Source organism: Amblyomma maculatum, chromosome 9 (assembly GCF_055883805.1).
Source record: "Amblyomma maculatum isolate TAMU_Amacu chromosome 9, ASM5588380v1, whole genome shotgun sequence".
NCBI lineage: Eukaryota > Metazoa > Arthropoda > Arachnida > Ixodida > Ixodidae > Amblyomma > Amblyomma maculatum.
Genome location: NC_139352.1, coordinates 36,464,563 through 36,479,576, shown reverse-complemented (window position 1 = coordinate 36,479,576; position 15,014 = coordinate 36,464,563). Strand labels below are relative to the sequence as shown.

The 15,014-nt window shown below is 48.0% G+C and overlaps 1 protein-coding gene across 1 annotated transcript; it reads left to right on the top strand.

Moving 5' to 3' along the window:
• Nucleotides 1-258: 258 nt before the first annotated feature.
• Nucleotides 259-13,362, top strand: LOC146178851 (endothelin-converting enzyme 1-like). Its single transcript, XM_084580051.1, has 2 exons — nt 259-389; nt 11,290-13,362. Exon 2 carries the CDS (start codon nt 11,308-11,310, stop codon nt 13,360-13,362), a length of 2,055 nt encoding a protein of 684 aa, XP_084436177.1. The 5' UTR covers nt 259-389; nt 11,290-11,307.
• The last annotated feature ends 1,652 nt before the right edge of the window (nt 13,363-15,014 follow it).

Here is a 15,014-nt window from a genome sequence, read left to right as displayed (position 1 = left end):
TCATAGCCTGAGTCGCCTTGGGACGTTAAACCCTATGAACCAAACGATATCGATAATTATGCGGCTCCTAACTTCATGGATGTCTTGCTCGTGTTATATACAGGCCCGCGGATGGAGGTTTCCAGTCGTCGTCTTCAAAGCACAAGAAGACAAAGCGAGACTCCAAGTCCAAAACTACTTCAATTGGGATATCGACGTGTGAGGGCCAACCGGAGCTATCCTCAGCACCTGCTTTAGAGGCACTGGCAGAAACTGGAGCACGTGCTGCGGCAAAGGCACAGTCAACACCTCCCGTCGGCGAGCCACAGCAGTCGCCAGCTCCAATTGCTGCACCTCCACAGCCGCTCGCTGCTCTAGCAACAGGAACTCTTGCGCAATCAACTGCACAGGTAAGAATCGACTTTAGGTGTCCACTTTTTCTAGCCCTACTACAGACGCGATTGAATTGATGCATTGTACTTTCAGATAATGATCGTCATGATTACGACGAGAAAATCTGAGATAAAGGTTAGGGGACGATAGTAAACTCGTCGGCCTCCCCGTCAAGGTAGCTTAGAGTTGGCAAAAACTCTAAGCCATCTAACCGTAAGGTGACACTGCCTTGCTCCGTAAGTCAGTGGTTGAAGTGAAAAGAACGTTCATGTGACATATTAGACGCAATGCAAAAGCCGTGGACCTTAAGGTTGGTATGAAAAAAAACTAGTGTTCAGCAGCCTCGGAAGGGAACAGCTGTTTATTATAGGCTGCGAAGCGTTGGAAATGCTGAAAGATTACGCCATCTTATGGTACGTAATGACTGAAAATCCGCACCAGGAAACCGATAAAATCGGGAGGATAGGTACCGGGATGGTTAAGGGCCGCAAGTACTCTCGAAGGGAGCACCGGGAGGATAGGTACCGGGATGGTGGAGGGCCGCAAGTACTCTCGAAGGGAGCACCGGGAGGATAGGTACCGGGATGGTGAAGGGCCGCAAGTACTCTCGAAGGGAGCACCGGGAGGATAGGTACCGGGATGGTGGAGGGCCGCAAGTACTCTCGAAGGGAGCACTGGGAGGATAGGTACCGGGATGGTGAAGGGCCGCAAGTACTCTCGAAGGGAGCACCGGGAGGATAGGTACCGGAATGGTTAAGGGCCGCAAGTACTCTCGAAGGGAGCACCGGGAGGATAGGTACCGGGATGGTGAAGGGCCGCAAGTACTCTCGAAGGGAGCACCGGGAGGATAGGTACCGGAATAATGAAGGGCCGCAAGTACTCTCGAAGGGAGCACCGGGAGGATAGGTACCGGGATGGTGAAGGGCCGCAAGTACTCTCGAAGGGAGCACCGGGAGGATAGGTACCGGGATGGTGAAGGGCCGCAAGTACTCTCGAAGGGAGCACCGGGAGGATAGGTACCGGAATGGTTAAGGGCCGCAAGTACTCTCGAAGGGAGCACCGGGAGGATAGGTACCGGGATGGTGGAGGGCCGCAAGTACTCTCGAAGGGAGCACCGGGAGGATAGGTACCGGGATGGTGAAGGGCCGCAAGTACTCTCGAAGGGAGCACCGGGAGGATAGGTACCGGAATGGTGAAGGGCCGCAAGTACTCTCGAAGGGAGCACCGGGAGGATAGGTACCGGGATGGTGAAGGGCCGCAAGTACTCTCGAAGGGAGCACCGGGAGGATAGGTACCAGAATAATGAAGGGCCGCAAGTACTCTCGAAGGGAGCACCGGGAGGATAGGTACCGGGATGGTGAAGGGCCGCAAGTACTCTCGAAGGGAGCACCGGGAGGATAGGTACCGGGATGGTGAAGGGCCGCAAGTACTCTCGAAGGGAGCACCGGGAGGATAGGTACCGGGATGGTGAAGGGCCGCAAGTACTCTCGAAGGGAGCACCGGGAGGATAGGTACCGGGATGGTGAAGGGCCGCAAGTACTCTAGAAGGGAGCACCGGGAGGATAGGTACCGGGATGGTTAAGGGCCGCAAGTACTCTCGAAGGGAGCACCGGGAGGATAGGTACCGGGATGGTGGAGGGCCGCAAGTACTCTCGAAGGGAGCACCGGGAGGATAGGTACCGGGATGGTGAAGGGCCGCAAGTACTCTCGAAGGGAGCACCGGGAGGATAGGTACCGGAATGATGAAGGGCCGCAAGTACTCTCGAAGGGAGCACCGGGAGGATAGGTACCGGGATAGTGAAGGGCCGTAAGTACTCTCGAAGGGAGCACCGGGATGATAGGTACCGGGATGGTGAAGGGCCGCAAGTACTCTCGAAGGGAGCACCGGGAGGATAGGTACCGGAATAATGAAGGGCCGCAAGTACTCTCGAAGGGAGCACCGGGAGGATAGGTACCGGGATGGTGAAGGGCCGCAAGTACTCTCGAAGGGAGCACCGGGAGGATAGGTACCGGGATGGTGAAGGGCCGCAAGTACTCTCGAAGGGAGCACCGGGAGGATAGGTACCGGAATGGTTAAGGGCCGCAAGTACTCTCGAAGGGAGCTCCGGGAGGATAGGTACCGGGATGGTGGAGGGCCGCAAGTACTCTCGAAGGGAGCACCGGGAGGATAGGTACCGGGATGGTGAAGGGCCGCAAGTACTCTCGAAGGGAGCACCGGGAGGATAGGTACCGGAATGGTGAAGGGCCGCAAGTACTCTCGAAGGGAGCACCGGGAGGATAGGTACCGGGATGGTGAAGGGCCGCAAGTACTCTCGAAGGGAGCACCGGGAGGATAGGTACCGGGATGGTGAAGGGCCGCAGGTACTCTCGAAGGGAGCACCGGGAGGATAGGTACCGGGATGGTGAAGGGCTGCAAGTACTCTCGAAGAGAGCACCGGAAGGATAGGTACCGGGATGGTGAAGGGCTGCAAGTACTCTCGAAGAGAGCACCGGAAGGATAGGTACCGGGATGGTGAAGGGCCGCAAGTACTCTCGAAGGGAGCACATATAAAGCCTGTTTCACATGTTAGCGATGTATGCCGTTGCTACGCAAAAACCGGTTTTCAGCTGTCGCGGCGGCTCGAGAGATGAGAACGACGCAGTACCAACAGGTTGGAAAATTTCCGTTCTGTCGCTGTCGCTCGCCGCCGAGTTCGCTCAATCTCTTGCATGTGAACCAGCCTTAACAGCTGTAAGGGACCAGAACATGGAGGCTAACGAAAAGATTTTCTCAACTGCTGGCGCTGCAAAGTTGATCACATGCACAATAGCGAACACAGAAAAAGGACGTCCACACCGGTGAAAAGCACAGCACCAACTGGCGGTTCAGAGCATAGCGTCGCGAATTAACCCGCATACAAATATTACTAAGTGTTAACGAAAGGTGTTGAACCTAAATTGAGCACAACACAGAGAGTCGCGGATAGAAAAATATATAATGGAATAAAATGAGGGAATAAAGTAGAATGACTCAGGACAAAACTAAGTTGGCGACCTAATAGCCGAAATCAAGAAAAGATTGACATGGCCATTGAATTTATTATGGGGGCAAAATAACTACGTACGTAACCTAACGGATACGTGTTACGCTGTACGTAAGGGATATTAAGATGATTGGTCTTGAAATATTATAGACCAAACAGTTTACTCTCCATTACGTATAAGGTGCTCACTAAGCTAATCGCTAATAGGATCAGGGCAACCAACCAGAGTCAAGCTGGTTTTTGAAAATGATACTCTATTATCAATCATATCCATGCTATCAATCAGGTGAAAGAAAAATGCTCGGGATATAACCACTCCTTATACATAGCGCTCATTAATAGCGAAGATGCTGGGCGACGATGGAATTGCATAAACCGGTTTGGGGTGCGACTTAGGCGGCGAACACTCCCGGAAACGCTCTCCCTCACCAGAACAGGATTTGGCCTCTATAGTGTAGTTATTGGCCACAACCTCCTATGAATACTTTCATCCCCGGCCCTCAGTCCCCAGCGGCTGTGAAGCAACTCACAACGGCGGCGATCAGACCTGCAACACAGCAAAGGGTGCTAAGAATCTCTAGCTTCAGACAGGCCGCAATTGAAAACTGGCCCTGGCAACGTTCAACGCTAGAACCCTAGTAGGGTGACTAGAATCGGGAGGTGTGAAAACAAACTCCTGAAAGCTGGCCAAAAGCTTTCCAGCCTCGCGGCGGTGCTGCCAGCGGGATCCAACACACCCAGCTTATAGAGGAGAGATGTCGCATTTCCGAAAAATGAAGACGCGCCCTCCATGTGCGGCCTCTCCCCGCCAACATGTCCAAAGAGGACCATAATGGTCGGCGCCTGGCGTGGGCGGAAGCCTTGGACCGCCATTATGGAAGCAAACCAGGAGTTTTCTACGTGGACGTCTCCGGCCTGAACTCTAGGGGTTGGTACACAACCGCGGTCATCCACAAGGGCAGAACAGTAGACGGCCTTACGTTCAAGGCCCAGTCACCAAACCACGCAGAAGAGGTTGCCATCGCCCTCGCAGCCTCTGACTCCTCCACCAAATACATAATAACCGACTCGCGAGGGGCTTGCCGGAACGTCCAGCAAGGGTGGACTGCTCCCCTAGCTTACCGCATCTACCAAAATTGTAGTCGAGGTTCGGATCCCGCGTACCGATCTCTCGTTTGGGCTCCAGGTCACCAAGGTCTCCAAGGGAATGAGGCAGCCGACGCCGACGCCCGCGCGCTCTCTCTCCGTTCATTTCCCACGGGATCCGACGCGGACCAGGATTGTGATTTCAGCCCAGCTTACAAAATAAAGAAATATGTGAATATTACAGATCCACGCACCAAACTCTTCCCACCCCGTGCAAAGGGCTGGGGAAGGCTAACGAGCTGGTGCTCTTGCGCCTGCTCACCAATACAATGTAGTGCCCGGCTACTCTAAAACATTTTGATCCACAGTTTGACGGGCTGTGCTCGCACTGTGGGGAGGTGTCTGACACCTATCACATGGCGTGGGCCTGCCAGAAAAACCCCTTTGCCCCCTATCCCCAACCCCACCCGAGAGAACTGGGAGGCGATCCTGTCCAGCTGCTGCACCCTAGAGGCCCAAAAGGTCTTAAATCAGCGCGCCCGGGCTGCGGCAAACGCCAATAGAGTGCCTGTCTAGGCATCCCACCTAGTTTATATACCTCTCTGTACATATAATAAATGTTTTCACCACCACCACCTGCTAGCGGGGGTGCCGTTGCTGCTCGTGCCGTCTGCACTGCTCCGGATGGCCGGACATTATTTGATCTCGTTGATATTTTTCCGCTGGAACACTAGGTGAAGAAGAGTATCTTTCTTTCCAGGTAGCAGATATGAGTATTTATTAATCGATTGCTTGTGCAGCTTGTCCAGTTGAAAAGCTGTCAGCGTAGTACTACTAGTTGTTGGCATGGCCTGTCAGAAATAAAAAGGGGGCTGCTTTAAATGATCTTTTCATAGTTATTTTAGTTTTGTAACATAATGACTGATTTGTGTGGTAGGCGATGAAAAGGTAATGAAACCATTGTAATTATTTAATTGACAAATAATTAAATGATGAAAGAAAATGAAAGAGGGGTTTCAGGGGTTTCCATGTGTTCAGAATGAAAACTCAGGGCATTTTTTGATGGTGCTAATTAAGAAAATTGTGTAATTGATCAAATGATTCCTTTCAATTGAAAAAAAAAAATGAAAAATTGGAAACAGGGGTTCAAAGGTAGAGATTCACTGGTACGCCGGTAATGATGTTCATCAGCGAGGAAACTATTACAGCTTGGTGAGCTCTGTTTCTCGATTTCAAAAAACTACACAGTGGAAGGTAACTGCCGGGATGTATTTTGTTTTCATGAAATTCAGCTGCTTGGTAAGACGCTACTAATTCTTGCTGGAACGCCTGGCGCGACCAGTCATTCGATGTTAGCTGAAAACAAAAATATAGTAATGCTTCTTAGGTTCATTCATCGTTCTCCCCAGGCTATGCCCCAAATCATTATCAGGAGTTAGCTGAAATTGATTGATGAGCACTCTACAGGGTCTTGTTCGTCCTCTTTTTTTCCTTTCTTTCAGCAGACTCTTTGTAAGGCACTTGGCAAAATTTAGAAAAAAATATTTTTGGGACAGCACCAGCTTTCAGGGCATGCAGGAAATAAGGTGGCATGAATGTTTCGTTTCCATTTACGACATGCATGAAGTGTGTAAGAATTAATAAACAAAAACAAAAATCAGCATAGCCGCTTCTTCAGGGGAACTGGATTCCAGGCAGTGGGTGACTATGGCTTTGTTTCTACGAATTGCAGGAGAAGTTACTAGTTGAGTTTGCAGAGCACAACTTACGAATCATGAATGCCTTCTTCAGCAAACGGAAGAACTGGAAATGGACATGGAAATGCCCTAACCGGGATACTAAAAATGAAGTATACTGGATACTGTGTTCTAACACCAGCATTATGCAGTATGTCCAGGTAATCGGAAAGTTGCGATGCAGTGGCCACAGAATAGTCAGGTCTTGAATTAGGCTTGATCTGAAGAGGGAACTGAACAGTCTAGTTGGAAGGAAATCAATCAACGAATTAGCAGTTAAGGGGAGGGCAAAATAATTCAGAATCTTGCTATAAAATAGATATTAAGCTTTAACCAAGAAAGTCGACCTTAGCCTAGTAGCAATGAACAATAATTTCAGGTATTACTTAGTGCACGGTAGAAGTCGGTGGTAGGATAGTTAGAGAGGATACCGGTAAACTATCTAAGGAGGCGAAAGGTTCGATTAAAAATACCAAAATTTGAAAGCTTCCAACCCAACAGACAGGATAGAACTGCTAGGGATATCAAAGCTAGTCAATAAGTGTTAAGTGGACGATGTAAGGAAGTATAACATGAGGAAAAATGAGCATGCTCTAAAGAACGGGGGAAGATTTAAAGCGGTGAAGAGAAAATTGGGTGTAGGCAAAAATGAGATGTATGCTCTAGGGGACAAGGTGGGCAATGCCATCACGGATATGGACAGGAGAGTCAAAGTAGCCGAAGGTTCAATACTGATCTATATAGTAGCCCAAGTAGTTAGCATGATAAAAACAGACAGTAGGGAAAAGAAATCAGACGTTCCGCCACGGACGAAGGACGAGGTTCAGAAAGCCTTAGAAACTATGAAAAGAGGGAAAGCAGCTAGGGAGGTTTAGGTAACTACATGTTTGTTGAAGGCCGGGGGATATCGTGCTAGAAAAACTGGCCACCTGATATACGCAATGCCTGGAGTCATGGAAGAACGCTAACATTATCTTAGTTCATAAGAATGTGGTCGCTAAGAACTTGAAAAATACAAATCAATCAGCAATATCAGCTACATATAAAGTGTTTACTAAGGTAATCACTAACAGAATCACAGGGCGATATTAGACTTCAGTCTACTATCCATCACATCCATACCATCATCCAACTGGTAGAAAAAAATTTCGCAATATAACCAGCCCTTACACATAGCGTTCATTGATCACGACAAAGCATTTCGCTCAGTAGAAACATTGGCAATCATATAGGCATTGAAAAACCGGGGGTAGAGGAGCCGTATGTGAAATCATTAGAAGATATCTATATTGGCTGCACAGCAACCATGTTTTTACAATAAAGAAAGTAACAAAATGCCCATAAAGAAAGGCGTTAGGCAGGAGACACGATCTCCCCAGTACTATTCACAGCTTGCCTAGAGGAAGTATTCAGAGACTTGGAATGGGAGAAATTAGGGACAAGGGTTCATGGAGAATACCTCGGTAATCTGCGACTCGCTGTTGACATTGCCTTACTAACTCAGGGGATGAACTGCAAATAATAATTGATAACCTAGAGACGAACAGCAGAAAAGTAGGCTTGAAAATTAATATGCAGAAGACTAAGGTAATGTTCAACAGCCTTGGGAAGGAACAGCAGTTCAAAATAGGTAGCGAAGCACTGGAAGTGGTAGGGCAGGTAGTAACTACATATCCAGGAAATGAAAGGGAAATCTGGAAGGCAGTATGGACTGAACCTCAACATGTGGTCAGCATTCCCGCAGAGGCAACAAAGGTGCCGGTAGTCAGGGGCACGCCAGACGTCGGTCTTTCGAAATAGTGCTTCGGCTAGAAAGAGATGACATACAGCGCGGGCTTAGATCAAGTGTAGGGGTGTCCACTCGCTTGCGGAGAGTCGTATTCTTTATGCTGCTGGATTTATTTAATCACAGTGGTGTTCGCTCTTAGAGAATCGTACCCATTATGCTACTGATGTACGGACGCGTACATCGATAACTTAGTGGCAGTGGCTGTACGCTAAGCACAGCCTATTCCTGGACGACATGCCTAACCTCCTTATGAGTGACTTACGCGAGCGACGGATGCCTCGATGGCGACGTAAGAGGGCGAACAAGGTTCCTTAAGGCTTTAGCAGAAACATTGAAGCCGGAAGCGAAAACGGCTAAGACGGCCGGTACATGGCCATATTTGGATCAGCTCGCCTAAAAAGGCGGATCATGTTCTCGTACTACATGGCAACGTTCGTTTGAGGCTTGGCAACAATATCGCATTGCCGAGTCCGCATGCCCCATTTCTGTCACTGGCGGTGTAGGTCGCCAACCGCTGGCAAGGAAAGAGTTCCCATGATGGTAGCTTCGTTTCGTGGTTCACGAACCACGTCCGCACTAAGTCTTCGAGAGCAAAGTAGACATTATGCAGCTCCCTTTCCTCATCCCAGCCATTGTAGTTGGCGGCACATTCGAATGGATCCATCCAGTCTTCAGCGTCCTTATAAAGCTCGGCATTCAAGGACGGTGGCGTTCGAGACTCGAGGACGACGAACTGATGGGGTGAGCTCCCTCTAATGTAATGAAAATCGTGAATATAGGCGGAGAAAGCGTCATGCCTCCGAATCGCTGCAGCAACTCCGCGGTGCTCTGTCCGCCGATGAGGCGACCTTCGCAACTTGGTAATCGGACATCCGGACGCACTATTTCTTTATGCTGCGCAACTAGCGTGCGGATTAAGGGTAAAGATTAGGGCAGAGTGAGAATTCTACGGTAATTTGTGATTTCCTGATGTCATTTTCTTGATAACTCAGGGGATGAATACCAAAGAGAGGAGTGGTGACCTAGATAGAAAAAGCGGAAGGTTAGGCCTACAATTAGTATGCAGAAGACTAAGGCTAAGACAATGTTGAAATGCCACGGGGAGGAGCAGTTTACAAATGGCAGCAAAGTACTTGAAGTAGTTGGCAATTATGTCTACTTATGACAGGTAGTAACTGTAGATCCGGACGATGAAAGGGAATAACTTGGAAAATAAGTTTAGGATAGAGCCCATTTGAAAAGTATTCGCAGATCACAACTAGAAGTTTACCGGCATCGCTAAAGAGGAATGTATATAAGAGTTGTATCTTACCTGTACAACTGTTATTTATGACAGTTATATATAACAGTGTGTTAGGCATAAACGAGGTGGCAAACGGAAACTGTTCCAGTTAAGTTTGAGGACCGCGCAGGAAGCTGTGGAAAAGAAAACGTAGGTGTAGCGTTACGAGGTGGGAAGCATGCACAGTGAAATAATTCGAGTTAATTACATTCTAGTGAAAATCAATAATAAGAAATGGAAATGGGCAGGGTGTGCAAGCAGAAGACAAGATAAGTAATGGTCCCTAAAAGGAGAAAATAAATTCGAAGGGAAGGAAAGCATATAGCAGGTGGAGATGAAAAACTGTCCCTCTTCTTTTTCCTTTCTTCTCTATTTTCTCATCTGTCCGCACGAGGCAGCGGAGGTGGCTCAGCTACAGAGACTACTTCTAACACCGTGGTTACAGAGCCAGTAGCAGGCCCGTGCATTTTCTTTTCCTTCTTCCTACAGCCACAACAACAACTCTCCGTACTTAGCCGTGGAGACGGCAGGCTCGATAGACAAGGAGAATAACGATCAGTTTTTCATGATTCCGGCGTAGAATGCTGATCGTCGCGCACTCCTCTGGGAATAGGAGGGATAATGTTTTGGGAGCCAAGGCCCAGTCAGGCTTGCTGCCTTTTGCCTCGGCTTCCCCTTTCTTGTAAAAGGAAGAAATAACAACAAACAAACATGTTCGATTTTTCTGCGCACAGAGTATCATCACGCCACTCGGATGGAATAAAGGATTTCTCCTTAAAACTGCGTTAAAAATTCCTAGGAGAAACAAATGGAGACACAAGAGAGACACCAGGATCTTCGATTCATGAACAACAAGCTAGTACCAATTCGCACAGTTGCATCATCCGAGTCATTCTCACTGCCCACATTGATAGCCTGTGCTTAGTAGTCAGAGACAATGAACTTACTGTTGCAGCTAGTTAAAAACTCCTGATTTCGCTGGCTAACCATCCTTTGAAACAACGGATTGCCATGGAGAAGTGGAGAGGGCGGAATGTAGAAACGCGGCAGCAAAACCTCCTTATTGAATAAACCCAATAGAGAGATCGACAAAGTCGAGTCATAGGTATCCGTATTCTATATATATATATATATATATATATATATATATATATATATATATATATATATATATATATATATATGTATATATGTATAGAAGATATAAAAATTGCGAAGCTAGTACTTTTGGTTGGTTCAGATTCAGCGGAAAACGCTCCATCTTCTCGGACAAATAGAAACTCACTCACTGCGGAAAGCAACGACTGAATTCATTTATAAGCAGTGGGCTTCAGTGAGTATAAGAACGGATGGCGATGATCAGGTACTTGGTTTTTATGATTCTGATTTCGCGGGTGAAAAGCTGATTTCGTGGCTGCGTCATATGGAAAATATCCGAAACCCATATTGTGAAACGTTACTGCGTTGTAGCAGGCACAATATTTATTGAACCAATAGCAGCTTTCTGAAACGCACAGCGTTTTAGCCTAGCTATTTTGCGAAGACCATTTTAAACATGGTGTTCACGGCTTGTTATTGTCGAAAGACTCAAGACTTGACCCGTAATGGCTATTAACCACACAAAGTATGCCACTAGCGTCGTAAATAGAAGTTACTGCACGTTCTGGGTCATCAGTATCAAAGTAGGAAACAGAAAGGACACTGCACACCGTGAGTCGTGCTAATCTGTTTGAAGTACTAGTTCGTGAATGCCCTTAAGACGAGATCATGTTTTTGCTTAAAACAAAAGAGCCGATGTGAGTAGTTTCAAGTAAATACGCGTTGAAAAGCTGCTTCACTCTGGAGCCGGACGACAGCAAATTTTATTGCAGGGCAGCATGATAGGCCTCTGTTGCATACACTGATGGTGGCACCATAGTCACTTGCATGGTGCCCTGGAGGTTTGAAAAAGACGCATCTCAACTGAAATCTGCCGCCTCCGACTTTTTTATGTTGTTGCAGCTCCATGGGGAGGACATCATGAGGGGACTGCCGACAGGGACCTACGTGCGCCAGGAGGCCACAGCAGAGACCAGACTGCACCTGCTCCTGGGCTCAGTGGTCGTGCTTCTGGTGGTGCTGGCCGTTTGCGTCCTTGTCGGCCAGCAGCTCTTCACAACTGCTGACGAATCGCTCATGCCCTGTACCTCGGAAAGCTGTGTCGCCCACTCGAAGAGGCTACAAGCAACAATCAACACCAGCGTTGACCCCTGCCACGACTTCTACTCGTTCGTGTGCGGCGGCTGGCAGAGCGCATTTCCCCACCTCTCTGTACTGGACAAAATCAACGAAGACGCGATCAAGAGCAACCTCAAGGAGGTGTCCGACGATATGTGGCGTGTCGGCAGAGCGAACCGGCTGTATTACAAATGCACCACACCAGAAGTGAACGACGTTGCTGAGAACGTGTTTACTTTAACAGAGTTTAAACAATTCTTGGGTCTTTATTGGCCTGAACATGATCAAGATCCAATCACGGACCACCCGCTGGACGTGATGGTCTACATGGCAGCGAGTTATGACGTCAACTTCCTCTTCAATTTGGACATTGGCTTCAGCAATGCCAGTGGAGACGTTATTATATTACGAAGAGGTCACCAGGGGGCTGTATGGCGAGATCGCATCGCAAGACCTCTCAACCACATTGAGTATGCAACAGTCGTGAGGGAGCACCTGAACGCTCTAGACGTGTCCTCAGTTAGGATCAACCCTGCACAGCTCCAAGACCTGGAAAGGGCGTTCCTGACTGCGATTCAACCGACTGCGCACAGCCAACAGTCGTGGTTCATGGTCGGCGCGCTGGACAAGACACCATCAATTCGAAAGGGCACCTGGCTCTCCGCTCTGCGCAATCATCTTGGCTTCACTATAACAGATTACAGCTGGGTAGTCTTTGAGGACTCCAATATTCTGGATAGCATCGAAATACTCTTCGAAACGTACAGCAGTCTTGACCTCCTGATTGGTATCTCGTGGATGTTCATCCAGTCGCACCTGTGGGCCGTGGCGGGGAAACCAGAGCTCATGTTTCGTGACAACATTGAAGAAAAGAAGCAGCGTGCATGTCTAGAGTTCGTCAACTCGCGATTCGGACTGCTAAGTTCCGCCCATTTTGTGACGATGCTCTTTCCGACGCCGGAGACACGCCAAGAACTCGCCGACTTCTTTATAAGCGTGAAAAATGCTTTCAAGTTGCTGACAAAAAACTCGTCTTGGATTAACAGTCAAAGTAGGGAGGTGACGAAGCGCAAGATAGATACCATGGCGATAAGAATCCTGCCTGCGGAGCCTTTCTTTTCAGCTCTGCTGCGTGACGTTCTTTACAATTGTTTTAGCAGCGTAGAGTCAATGGGTTTCGTCGAAAACTGGCTTGTAAACATCTCCCTGCAGTACAAAAGCCTGCGACGACATAAGCACTTCAAAGATATTTACAGCAAGCGGAGGAATTTCTGGCACGCACCTTATTCGTACACGTACCTGCTCAACGAAGTCAACGCTCCGTTTGCGGCGATCGAGCCGCCACTCTTCTACCAGAGTGGGCCGTTCGCAGTGAACTACGCTTCGGCGGGGTCTCTTATTGCCAAGGAGATAGCCAAGAGCATCGACCCAGAAGGCACGCGTATCGATGACCGCGGTGAGAACGTCAAGTGGTGGGGCGAATCGCACTCCGCTGAGTACGGCCAGCGCATCAGCTGTGATCTGGGTGAAAAGGAAAAATCTCGCTTCAACCTGTTCCCAACAATACCGGCGCTCGAGGCTTCCTTCTTTGCCTATAAGTTGGCGGTCGTCGAAGAAGCAGTCATCAAAGGGCGCTTCATTGCGCTCAGGCTGGCGGGCATCGAGCAGTACACGGAAGAACAGGTTTTTTTCATGACATACTGCTACACACTGTGCTCCAAGGAAGACTCCTCTTCTGCTGTACACCAATGTAATGTGCCTCTGAGGAACAGCTTCCATTTCGCCGAGGCGTTCAAGTGCCCTCCAGGGTCACCCATGAATCCTAGAGAAAAGTGCACCTTCTTCGGTGCACGCTGATAGTTTCCTGATAGTGGCTACAAAACGAGAATAGTTTACTCTAGGAATTGAACATGCTTTTTGACTTTCCGTACAGCGCTTTCTTTTGTGTATGCCCTAAAGTTTATTCGCAATATTTATCTCGTGTTTTATGTTGTAGTGACGGGAACCCGTTCGTGAAATGTATTTAGTTAATGGACGTGTGTAAACGTTTCAAGTGCGGCTTGCATGATGTTTGAAAAACGCTTGGAAGTTTTTGTCCCTCACATCTTTGTTCGTACTGTAAAATATCCTTAGGACAGCCACTAACTATGGAATGTTCAGTAATGTTATGAAAAGCAAACGCGTACGTATCCCTGCATGCTGTGGATATAGACACGAGGTCATATTTTGCGCTATAATTCTGCACGATTGTGTACTAGAGCCCGTGCATTGGTAGCACCGAGCGCGACGGGGAGCACAACAGTGCTGTGAAGCATACTTTTTGGCCACCAACCTTCTTATGCACGGAGTGAAGCTTTGCATAAAACAAAGGCCGAGAATCCAAGACTTGAGGTATTTTTTTAAAGCAAAACTGCGGCGACGATGAAATATTTGCGCTCAGAATATACATTATTGAAATGTTTGTCATCCCTTAAGTCGTTCTCGGCTATCATTTCTGCTGACCCGTGCAGTTACCCCGCTCATGTTTTCGCGTACCCTGGGGACGTAGGCTCCTAAAATGGTGCAGTAGAAATAGTCTGAAGATTTGTCTTAATATCCTATCAATGTCAAGAAATGGCAGCTTCACTTGAACCCTACTTTTTATTTCCTCCAGTGACAATAAATATCCTACATCTTATCATGCGGTCTGAACAGAGCCCACAGTATCATGAGTGGGATATGCTGCATCACTTGGCGTAAACTTTAAACAGACATAATGGTTCTTCCATAATGGGGGCTTTCAAAATAAAGAACATTACAGTTTTGCCACAAGATCTATCCTGAGCTCTAGGCGTTACTGACTGCAGAAATCATTCCGAAGGAAGCTCTATTATCGTGATGTACTCTAGAAGCGTGCTGCAAATAACAAAATGCGCGTGCGATAGATTAGGCAAAATGTGGCCTCCGTGTTTTCCCGAATGGCTTTAATCGATAAGCCACCACGCTGTTCCCGAAACGATGCACTCTCCCTCCTTGATAACCCCGCTTTAAATTCACATATAGTGGCTTCGTCCGGTAAGAATTGGGCGCTTTCAGTGAGGTCTCTGATGCTTGGGTGAAGGTTATGTTAACGGGTGAGGAACAGGTAAAGTTTTATGCAATAAAATATTGCTCGCTTCTGCATCGCTTTCTAGTGAATATGGCGTGGGAACTAGAATTTGTGAGTATTGTGCTGGGGCTCTGTCCGGTCACAACTGCGTCTGCGTCAATCCGAGTGGTGAAGTCCAGCATAGTAGTTACGGCCGCTATACATTTTCACTAGGGTCACTTTTAAGCTACCAACTTCTAACACTTGTTCATGGCCGCCGCCATACTTTTCGCATCCGTGAATCTGGGGTTTCGTTTTAACTACATGTGTGACGAATATGCTCTAATTAGCCTGTGTCATATGTTTATAGTTTCGTGCACTACTCTAAGAAGAAGTTACCTTATGTTTCATTCTACTCCCCGTTCGTTCTGAAAGATTTGCT

What these genes read in the sequence shown, in the direction of transcription:
- LOC146178851 (XM_084580051.1), top strand. Translation starts at nt 11,308, where the DNA reads ATGAGGGGACTGCCGACAGGGACCTACGTGCGCCAGGAGGCCACAGCA.